The sequence below is a fragment of the Rhinatrema bivittatum genome, chromosome 3, assembly GCF_901001135.1.
Source record: "Rhinatrema bivittatum chromosome 3, aRhiBiv1.1, whole genome shotgun sequence".
NCBI lineage: Eukaryota > Metazoa > Chordata > Amphibia > Gymnophiona > Rhinatrematidae > Rhinatrema > Rhinatrema bivittatum.
The window spans coordinates 471,999,519-472,011,583 of record NC_042617.1 but is presented as its reverse complement, the minus strand read 5'-3'; the positions used below and the strand labels follow the sequence as shown (position 1 = coordinate 472,011,583).

Below are 12,065 nucleotides of genomic sequence, written 5' to 3'. Positions count from 1 at the left end.
TCGGGCAAGCCCCAGCTCGGCTGCAAGATTCTAACTTGTTTCCATGACGACACAGCCTTATATAAGTAGCAGCAATGAGTAATCTCCTATGCAACGTCTGTGAATGAGCGAATCATATCGCTAAAACTGAGTTTAAAGCTTGTGGGTTTAATTTCATATACTTTATGAAATGTTGCGCCAATGTCGTAGTAGCCGTGACACATTTTGTTACATCTGTGGTGAGTTTACTCTGAAAGCACAGGAAAGGAGTATGACTGCACTCATTAAGAAGGCATACGAGTTATACTTCGGGTGAAAAATTGGTGACCAGGACAGAGCATGGGCTCCTCATATATGTTGTGCATCTTGCGCCAGTGGTCTGCGAGCTTGGCTGAAAGGTGTGCAACCATCCATGCCGTTTGCCATCCCAGTGATATAGAGGGAACAGAAAGATCATATAACTGACTGTTACTTCTGCATGACGAATGTATCAGGATACTCATCAAAGAACAGGAAATTTGAGTACCTTAACCTTGCATCGGCAATGAGACCAGTGCCGCATGACGACAGTCTTCCTGTTCCAAAACCACCAGAGGTGTGGACACTTGATGACTAGGATGAGGAGGTAGGCGATGATGGCGAGCCATCACAGATGGAAGCTGCGGCTGATCCTGACTTTGTGCCATCAACATCCAGTGATCCTCATTTAATATCTGTCAGAGCTGAACGATCTGGTCAGAGATTTGGCTTTATTGAAGAGTCAGGTGGAGCTGCTTGGGTCAAGGCTGCAAGGATGGAATCTTTTGTCATCTGATATGAAAATTTCGCAGCCATCATGAAGATTTGACAATGTTTCAACCAAGTAGACAGTCTGACTTTTTGCTATGACATCAATGGATTGCTTTTGTGCTCTTGGATGTGACCACGATCCAACAGAATGGCGACTGTTTATTGATTCATCAGTCTTAAGTTTGAAGGCTGTTTTGCTGCACAACGGCAATATCTACCCATCAATACCTGTCGAACACGCCAGTCATATGAAAGAAACTATGAGAACATGCAGCTACTGCTGAACTACATTGAGTACTCGAGGTACAACTGGAAATTGTGTGGTGATCTCAAGGTAGTTGCAATTCTACTGGGTCTGCAGCTTGGTTACACCAAGTATTATTGCTTTCTTTGTGAGTGGGACAGTCGAGCAAGAGATTCGCATTACATCAGAAAAGTCTGGCCTCTCTGCAAGAAATTGGTTCTAGAGCAGAAGAATGTTGCGCATGACCCATTGGTGGATCCAAGTAAGATATTTCTTCCACCTTTGCACATCAAACTTGGGCTGATGAAAAACTTTGTTAAGGCAATGAACAAGCAAAGTAAAGCCTTTGATTATTTGTGTTTCGTTGGCCCACAAATCCGAGCTGCAATGGACGACAGCCACTTTGGTGGTCTTTTTCAAGGTACAGAATGTGTTGCGTTGACAGCCTTCAAGAATGTAGTTTGTAACTTTCTAGGCAACTATAAGGCAGCAGACTGTCGAACAGGTTGAAAATCTGCTTCAGGCATACAAATTGATGAAGTGCAACATGTCATTGAAGATACATTTTCTTCATTCCCACTTGGACTTCTTCCCAGACAATCTTGGCGCTGTGAGTGATGAACATGGTGAAAGGTTTCATCAAGATATTGTCAAAATGGAGAAACGGTATCAAGGCAAGTGGAACCCTTCCATGCTAGGTGACTATTGTTGGACTCTCATCCGCAAAGCGGCAGACAGTGATTACAAACATTTTTAGTTTTGTTTTCTGGTGCCAGCATTGCCATTATAGCTTATGCCGCTACAGACATGTAACAATGCTTAAAGTATATCGCACTTTTCTGGCAAAACGGTACGTGATACAGACATAATAAATGCATATTGTGAATGAAGAGAAGAGGCATGGGGTGGCTTGCGGGAATGACGGCTAATACCTGGTGATTAATACCCTTATTCAATAAACATACACACTGTTAATTCGACTCCAACATTGTTCTATGCTTCAACAGCAAGAAGAAATGTGGGAAAAATGATTTGCATTCACAAATAAGCATGGGAGTAGCTTGCTTGTTGCGGCGGTTACTACCCTGAACCAATTAAACCTGATACTTCACTTTGAATACATATACAGCGCAGCTCACTGCTTCAACGGCAGGGGGAATAAAGAAAAGAGGATTTATATTCAGGCAACAACAAACAAGGACTAAATTGAACAGGCTGGGTAAACAAATAAGCGTGGGAGTAGCTTGCTTATTACGGCGGTTATTACCCCTAACCAATTAGGCTTGATACTTCATTTTGCAGCTCCAGCACTGCTCTCTACATCAATGGCGGGGGTGGAAGGAAACTGGAATCAAAAAGTTACCAATAAGGGCCCTGACCTCAGCGGTCAGAGTAACAGATAAGTATGAGAAAGATGTGTGAAAGCTTGCTGGGCAGACTGGATGGGCCATTTGGTCGTCTTCTGCCGTCATTTCTATGTTTCTATATTTGTGTTCAGCTTGTTAAAATCTACTTGTTTCACTGAAGGTTGTTGAGGAAACAAAATGTTCCCAGAAATGTTTACCAGTGTAATTTTGGGAGGGGTTTTGATGGTATGATTTTGATGAGTGTCGTAATTGTTTTGATAGTCTTGGGACTTTATTTGCATATTTTGGGATTTTCTTGATGTAATCATCTTCGATAGAGTCCTGGGGCTTTGGAAGGTAGAATAAGAAATATGTAATTAAGAGCTGAGCACTTGAAACATCAATATGTGAATCAGACATTTTCTGCCTTGGAGATATACAGGTATATATAAAGGTTTAGGTACACCTGGTTAAATTATGTTTCAAAGAATCTCTAAGCTGAGACAACCTCCACATGGTACATATGACATCTTTCTATAATTTATAATGCAAAATTACCATTTTCTGATTTTAACTGATTGAAAATAACAAAAACATGAATAAGGCATGTACAAAACTTTGGACACCAAGTTGCTGAAAAGTTTAGCTGTCACTGGAGTGGTTGTCCACAGTATAGCATTGCAATTACAGTATTTTGTGTGGTCTTAGCAGAACAGTTCAGTTTTCATTTCATCAGTTCAAAGCACTTTGTTCCACAATGTTTGTCTTATCAGGGTTGTTTGTCTTACATTAGACAGTGGCTTTTGTGATGAGGTTGTAGAAAAGGTTTCCTTCTGACAGCTCTGTAAGCAGTGTGAAGCTGTGGACAACCACTCTAGAGACAGCTAAACTTTTCAGCAGGTCATTTGCAGTGATTAGTTTCTGTTTTTCAGATCTAGCCAGTTTTCAGGCAGTTCCATCAGATTTTTCTTGGTCTCCAAGAACTTGCCTTGACTTCAACAGTTTTGTGTAACTTATTTCTTATCGATATTTCTGACAATTGAAATTGCTAGCTGTAAGTATTAGAGAATTTTTTCTAGCCTTCTCCTGCTTTATAACTGTGAATTATCTTCATTTTCAAGTTCTCAGACAGCTGCTGCTTAGAGGAACCCATGATTGTTGAAAGTAGACTGAATAACAAACATACACTGAAAGGTTAGAAGGGTCAGAATATTTGTTCAGCCATGGAATTATTTTCAGTTGACTAAGTGAAGGCCTAATGAAACATTTTGTGCCTTATTACTAACTTAAAAAGAATGGTAGTAATGACCCAGTTGGATGGGTGTCTGAACTTTTGCACATGCCATATTCATTGTTTTAAGCAGTAGAGATTTTGCATTAAAAATTACAGAATGCCATTTTTAACTTTGTATACCAAAAAAGAGCAAGAACCCCAATTACAAAAATCACATAAACACAAGTTCCACAAAAAATATTCAAAAACTGTATAATTAATACAAAAGCAACTTTTCAAACAAAGGCAAATTGGTAAGCGTACACAGCAACAGATTAAATATAGGTGCAAAAATACAATCTACTCTCTCTTGCCTCGTAATAGGCTGCAAATGGTATCAGAACATAGGTACCCAAGACTCTCATTCATCTGCTGGTTCATCACACTTTTTAACAAACATATATGTAAACTCTCAAAAATCCCCAAAAGGTGAAAAATACTTATCTCCTACATGGTCTGCCTTGTGTACAAAAACTGTGTTCACCACAAACTTCCCAACTGACACAGGCCCATGTTTCGTGTATGAGTACCTGTATTGGCCTCACATCTCTTAAAAATGTATAACTCACTGCCACGTATACTTAAGGCATTTAAAAATGGCCACCATTTTGCGGGAATTTTTGATGGTTTACATATATTGCCATATGTTAGAGTGTGATGAGCCAGCAGATGAATGAGAGTCTTGGATGCCTATGTTCTGACACTGTTTGCAGCTCATTGCGAGGCAAAAGAAGGTAGATTGTATTTTTGCACCTATATTTAAGCTGAACTGTGTTCACTTACCAATTTGCCTTTGTTTAAAAAGTTGCTTTTGTATTAATTACACAGTTTTTGAATATTTTTTGTGGAACCTGTGTTTCTATGTGATTTATGTTTAACTTTGTACCATATAGAACAGTAGATCTCAACCGGTGTGTTGCAACACACAAGTGTGTTGCCAAGCACACACAGGAGGAGTGTTGCCACACTTCCTGGTCCCCCGCTGGCCCAGCTGTTCCCCCTGCCTCAACGAAATAGGAACTTATCTTCTGCCTGGGCTTAAAATGCTGATAGCCCGGGTGGAACGTGGCAGGAGAGCTGGAGTCAGCGGCACCAGCATGGTCTCTTCTCCCTGCTCCCTGCAGCCCAGAAGAGGACGTGGAGTGCAGCGACCGCGTGCGCGGGAAGAAGAGACCATGCTAGTGCGAGCAGTGCGGCCTGAGGAAGAAAGGCGCAGCATGGAGCACAAGAAAAGCAACGTCTACCCCTGCGGCCGATGGGAGTCCTGTCTCGAGGCTATGAGGGCTGGGAGTGGAGGAGACTGCTGCTGTCACTAGTTCGGTGGGAGGAGAGAGTGAGCGAGCAAGCATATGTGTTTGAGATCCTGTGTGTGTGTGTGAGAGACACAGCATGTGTGAAAGTGAGTGATTGAGAGCCTATATGATTAAGTGTGTAAGTGAAAACCTGTTTGAGTGAGAGTATGTGTGTGTGATTGATGTCCTTTGTGTGAGAAAGATAGCATGAATGTAAGTGTGTGACTGAGAACCTATAAGTGTAAGATAGATAGTCTATGTATGATTAAAAGCCTGTGTGTATTAGTAAGAGAGAGCGTGTGTGTGTGTGAATGAGTCAGTTTGAGAGACAGCATGTGCATAACTGTGATTGAAAACCTGTGTGTATGTGTGAAAAAGACACACACACATGCTAAATGTGTGATTAAGAGCCTATTTATTTATCGAGTTTTATATACCATAGTTCGGTTTCGCCATCACGACAATTTACAAAGTTTCGATGTTTAACAGAGTTTCCAAAAGGTTCTTGTGATTATTAACATATGTTCTTATGTTCTTTTATATTGTAGGCTTTATAGACATATTATAGACATAGTATAGACATATTTCGGATGTCAGACTATATTAGTGAGAGAGAAAAAGCATGTGTATATGTGCGTGATTGAGAGCCTATGTAAGTGAGAGAGAGAGCTTGTGTATATGTGTGTGATTGAGATTCTGTGTGTGAGAGGGGAGAAAGTTGCAAGCAAACCATCCCTCCTGCTAATTCAAAACAATCTCAGGGCACCTGGATATCAAATGTTCCCAGGTATGCAGAGCAAAGCATTTTTTTATCCTTATTTTTCATTATTGTATCTTTGTGCCTGCTGTTTTGAAATATATTTTATTGGTCTCTAGAAATTTTTGATATGTTTTTAATTATTGGATATTCCATTCAGCTATTTCGAAATCTGTGCTTTTTGTTAGTATGGGTTTACTGCTGTTGATTTTATATTTATTGATTTGTTGTATGAGGACTGGTGATGTTTTTCTTTTTCCTTTGTTACACTGCATACAGTCTCTCTGGCTTGTTATGGTTTCCAGTTCAGTTTTTGTCTACATGTTTCTATTTGTTTTATGGTCTCTTTATTCTTTTGCTAGGTGAGGGTCTGCACATGTAACTGAGGTGAGGTATTCTGCTGGCAAATAGTTTGTGTAGGGCTCTAAAGCAGCCTGGCTTGGTCCTTTTCCTAATAAGAGGAGTATTGGAGTTTTAAGGCCTGGTGTAATATTTTCAGTTTTGCTTTGTAAGGTGGTTACTGTTTGAGTGTTGGAAATTGGTGCTGTTTTGGTATGGGATGTTTACTATTTATGCAATTTCTGTTCAGAGTACTTATCTTTCCCTTGTGTTATTCTTAACAATAAAAACAATATTGGGCCCTCCCCCCCCCCCATGAATTGTAATGAGCAGAGTCACAGATATGGTCTGTCAGATGTGTCACAATGGGAAGAAGGTTGAGAACCACTGAGAGAGAGATTGGATTAACTTCTGTTCTTTTAGAGATTGACCAGGACTGCCTAAACGTTTGCACACAGCCAGGCCGATGCTTCCATTAGGCAAAATAGGCAGTCACCTAGAATGCCAAGATCTTAGGGGCAGCAAAATCCTACCAGCACAAGGCCCAGAGGGGGAAAGCCAATGCCAAAGAAGAGAATGTTGTGCTGGAGTTGCCGCCAGTAGGTAAGTTGGAGTTGGGTGGGTGCTTGACCGAAGCTTCGCCTAGAACACCAAATATTCTTCACCGGCCAGGTACACAGCTATGTGTATATCTGTCTGTCTATATCTACAGATATGTGTTTGTGTGTGTGTGTGCACGCACGCACATGCATATTTTAGAATAACTTGAAATGGCTTAATTTGTTTTTATAATGTAGGAAAAATATTAATTTGCTGTGTACTCATTTTTCCATCTGTAGGGACTATTTTTCATACTGATGATCTAAAATAAAGGAAAACATTTCTGAGCATTTAGTTTTTTTGGTTGTTTTTTTTAATATTTGTGTCTTGTGTAACTTGTTCATAATTTTTTTTAACTTAGTTTTGTTTACTTGTGTGTGAGTGGGAAGGGGCATGTTTTGCAGCCCATGTGGCTCTGAACAACCATTCTCTATCTTTGATGGATCTACATTTGCAGCTGAACTATTTAAATAGTAAAATAACCTTATTTTTGTAGCAGAGATTTCATGCCATGAATTGCATAAACTAAATCAAGGACAGTACAATAGAACACTTGCCTTGGGTAACCATCACAGTGCTTTTTTTTTTACAGTTTGGAAGTATGGATCAGAAGTTAGCCTTAGCCACTCGCATACGTGGTCATGTTCTACCACTAGCCCTGCAGATGTATGGCTGTCGTGTAATTCAGAAAGCCTTAGAATCCATTTCGCCCGACCAGCAGGTAATTGTAAGTTAGAGCACTGTCTTGGGTTTTTTTCTTTATGCAAATATTTTTTAGTCCATGACTTGTGAATATCTTCATTTTATTTTAAACCTTTATTTCAATCTGTAATTCAATATCTGTGTGATCTAGTTTTGTCTGTCACATGCATGCCTAATATATTTACAATATTGTTCAAATGGATATCAAATATATTGTCTGTATCACAGTGTTATCTTTTATAGCGACTGCTTGCAGATAAGTTATCATTTAGCTGGTTTTGTATTCCTGGTTTGTTTCCAGAGTGAAATGGTGAAAGAGCTTGATGGACATGTTCTAAAGTGTGTGAAAGATCAAAATGGAAATCACGTTGTGCAGAAATGCATTGAATGTGTCCAGCCACAGTCGCTGCAATTCATCATTGATGCTTTCAAGGGACAGGTAATTTAACCAGCTTTTTCAAAAGTATTCCTGCTTCATCTAAGCAGCTTTAGCATTGATGATCTGTCATAATCATACGTGTTCTTACTACTATTGTTCACTCTGTCCATATATTGAAGCTTCATTAATATAGGTCAATAATGACGAAAGACAACCTGTGTGAAATTAGTATCTGTTTTAGCCCAGCTTCCCATCTGAAAGATGCCACTGATAAAATCGCTATCAAATTTGGCATTGGGAGGCATTCTGAGGCTAAAAAAAACCCCCTGAAATAAATCCTAAGGGGTGAGGAAATTGTTTGGAGGGTAAGTATACACGTTCACAGTGCGTGTACATTTACCCACACAATAAAGGAGCAAAGACAGATCAAGGGAGGCAAAGTACATTTGGAGACTGCATTTTAAAATCTGTGCATACTTTTTACCTGCATTGCACGTACTAGTGGGTTTTTCAAAGGGAAACTTGGAGTTTTCCTTCTAAAAATGCGTGTACATGCACCACAGAAAGTTTCAGTATTGCCCTCTTTGTATATGGATGGTAGGCTTCATTTTCTTGTGCTGCTAATTTGATATCTTTTCCATGAACACAAATTTTACTGTTTAACAAGTAGGGAAAACATGAAGAGGTATGACTTCAAGAATGCTTTCCACTATGACACTTTTTGCCATTATGTCATTTTTGTGTATTTTTTTGTAAGCTACTGTGATCTTTTATTAATCAGATTTCTAGAAGGTGTAAGTGTGGGGAGATAGGTTAGGTGTATGAGGGGTGGCATATGTGGGGTAAGGGGAATTGTATGGAGAGAATGTCTACATAGGTGGTGTGGGTGGTGGAAATGTATTTGGCGTTGTCTGCAGAGGAGCATATAGAGCTGTGTATAATGTGGGTGTATGTAGGAAGAATATCTGGGGGGATGGATGTGTGGGGGCTGTATGTCTTTTGAGGTAAGTAGGAAGTTGTGGATAAGAGGGTATTTGTTGAAGGGTTATGGGTTGGGGGGTATGTTGTGGTGGTAATTTTGTTTGATTTGCCACCTTTAATTTAGAATGAACCATAGAGCAGATTACAATTAAAATATAAATGTAATGGCTGTGTTTGTAGGTAGTGGTTATAGTTATGAGGGATTGTGAATGAGGGGTATTTTTTTTGTTTGAGACATTAACTGCCAAAGACAGAAAGATTCACTAAGCAAGCTATATTATCTAAAAATGTATTTTGTGTCCTGTGTATAAGTCATGAATTGTATAAGTTGATGGTATAAAACCACCTTGATGATCTTGTGATCAGAAGCTGGTATATAAGACTTTTTAAATAAAATAAGTTAGATGTGTGGAGGGTATGTGTGCATGGGGATGAATTGAGAAGCTGCATAACTTTTTTTTTTTTTTTTTTCCTCTAGCAAGCCAATGTAGAAATATTCAATGTGGCCAACACACCGCATTGCCTGCAATTCAAAGCTCATTTCGTGAGCGTAAACTTTACCACCGATGCAGCACGAAGTTTTTATGCTCACTAAATAAGCGTTCTAAAGTGGGAGTAATACTTGGCTTACTCGAATGGAAATCTCATGCAAATGAGGGCATTAAGCATTATTCCCTGATGCAGAGCATTGCGTTGGACCGGCACTCATTTTCTTAGTGCTGGAAACTTCAGGGTGAGAGAAAATGTTAAGTTTCCAGTGCTGAGGAGAGGAGGATGTGTGCATGAACAGATGGAAGATATTCATTTTCCTAAACTTTTTTTTTCTTTTATTTATAGTTTATTAAGATTTTAAACAATTCAGTTATAAAATCAAAAAAGAATGAATTTTGTGTACAGAAAATATCTTTCATAATCTCTTACAATAATGTTACATTCACATCAAGATTCTTAGTCCACATTATGGGAGGATATTTAAAAAGAAAATAATATAATAAATTTGTAACACAGTTACTTACTGGGAGATGTTTGTTTGTTTTTTTTTTATTTTAGCAGACTATATCTCAATCTTTTCCTTTATCTTCCAGAAAGGTTTCCAGGTGGGTGGGATCATGAAAAATAAATTCATTCTTATGAAGGACAACCACACATTTACAAGGGAATTTTAAGAAGAATGACGCTCCCAAAGCAATAACTCTGGGCTTCAAGACCAAAAATTGTTTTCTCTTTAATTGTGTGTTCCTTCACACATCAGGAAATATCTGTACCCTTTGCCCACAAAATAGGAAATCCTTATTCTTGAAGTACTTTTGCATTATTAGACTTTTATCATTTTCCCTACATAAAGTGACTAACAGGGTAGCCCTTTGTGGAATATCATCCACAGAGGATTCCAAAAAAGAGGTCAGATTAGGTGACTGTTGCTGAACAAAATCCATTCCTTCCCCCTCCGCCTGGGTCCTTAATCTAGAATCCATCACATAATAAATTTTTGATATACTTTTATCATCTATTGTCGAAATAGACAAAACCTCTAATAAGTATTTTTTCAGCAACTCACTGGCAGATAGGAGCCTAGTAACAGGAAAATTCAAGAATCTCAAATTCCTGACCCTCAGTTCATTTTCCAGGTTCTCCAACTGTCTGAGTCACCAAGCTATCCTTAATATAAGAATTATTAACAGCCTGCAAAGTTGAAACTTGTGCTGTAGTTATTTTACCCAACTCTTCTAAATTCTTTAAACGACTATCATGCACTTCTAAAGCATTTTTAAATTCCATAGAAGTTTTGTCATTCTGACTTATAGCATTAGATACAACTTTCTGTAATTCAGTTATGGCCTTCCATACATCTCCCAAAGTTATATTTTGGGGGGTCTATGGGTTCTGTCACAGGAACCTGCAAACCAGAACTCGCCATGTTCCCACAATCTACAGTCCCACATGGTGTTGTATTCACAACTCCTTGGTCAATACTTTGGGGTGTTTGGCCAGGCGATTCTACCAAAGATTGAGATTGCTGCATTTGACCAGGGCTGTTAGAAGCGCCAGAAGAAAAAGAAATATCCGGTATGGTATCCCGAGCAGATTGACTTACTCGTCTCATCAGATGAGCGTCTATAGGTCCCCTTACCACTTGTACCGCTGATGATGAAGTCCAAAGTTTAGTCTTTCTCTTCCTACCCATAAAGGTATAGGAAGAACAAAAAGGAAATTCTTACCAAGGGGCCGCGCCCCTTTGGCACGCGGCTTTGGCTGCGCGCCGCACCTGCCTCGAATTTATCCGGCGTTCCAGCTCCCCGGATGACCTCACTAGAGGGGCGTGGCTACGGGTATAGTCGCGTTGTTACCAGCTTCTGATGTTTTTGAAGCGCTTCCGCTTCAAAAACATCAGAAGCTGGTAACTTCCGCTTCAAAAACATCAGAAGCTGGTAACTTCTCCTCTCCTCTCACGGAGAGGTGTCTCCGCACGAAGTCCTCCGATTTAGGCCTGCACCTGCCTCGAATTTATCCGGCGTTCCGGCTCCCCTGGATGACTAGCATTGTTACCAGCTTCTGATGTTTTTGAAGCGCTTCCGACTTAAACCCCTTATGGCCTCTCCTCTCCTCTCAGGGAGAGGTGTCTCCGCACGAAGTCCTCCGCTCATTTTCCTAAACTTGATGGAGTAATGTGCACAGAAACTAGTTACAGCTTGCATTAATAAATCAAAACGTAATCTATCTTGTAGCCGGTGCCAAACCCTGGCTCCTGACTATCTGAAAGTTGTGCCTGGAGATGTTTGTCTCTCCAGATAGGGTCCTGCTCACCATAAGCAAACTTGTGCCACTTCAACCTTAGGTCTGTGCCCTTCCATGCTACCAGGAGGGCAGAGGGGTCACCCTGCACTACTGCTAGGTAAGCCGAGGAGAGATCTCAGTGGGATACTGCCTCCTGCTTGAATCCCAGGCAGCTCTCCCCTGGACCAGAATCGCTCTCTGTGAACCTCGGCAAAGTAGCAGTCTCTCTCTGTGTTTGTACATGCTGGATTGATCTCTCGCCCTCCCTCTAGACTATGCAAAGAAGACTTTAGAGCTTTCTCTTCTTCTCCAGGCGCCTGTCCTTTCATGAGCCCACAGCTCTTGCTGTCATGCGTGGCCGTTTAATCTGCAGATCTTTAGGGCTTTATCTGGTAAATGGCGGTAGCCACATTCACCAAGATCAGTACCTATCTATCCAGCAATGGCAAGCCCCTGTCACTTAAATGAATAAGTGGGTACTTAGGGTACCTGGCGTGGGTCACTGCTAATTAGTCAGATAAGTATTTATCCAGCTAACTAGCTGTGACCTGTGCCAGATAGCCGAATAAGTAACAGCGGCTTGCCACTGCGATATAGCTGGATAGCTCA

General features: G+C 40.2%; 1 protein-coding gene across 7 annotated transcripts in view; it reads left to right on the top strand.

Annotated features, from left to right (window-relative positions):
• PUM2 (pumilio RNA binding family member 2) overlaps positions 1 to 12,065 on the top strand; it is a 427,826-nt gene that overhangs the window by 352,268 nt on the left and 63,493 nt on the right. For 5 of the 7 annotated variants that reach the window (XM_029595976.1, XM_029595973.1, XM_029595975.1 and 2 more), the window contains 2 exons: positions 7,212 to 7,346; positions 7,623 to 7,760. In XM_029595976.1, coding sequence (XP_029451836.1) covers positions 7,212 to 7,346; positions 7,623 to 7,760 — 273 coding nt within the window. The remainder of the gene's footprint in view (positions 1 to 7,211; positions 7,347 to 7,622; positions 7,761 to 12,065) is intronic. The other 2 variants (XM_029595977.1, XM_029595972.1) reach the window with 1 other exon arrangement.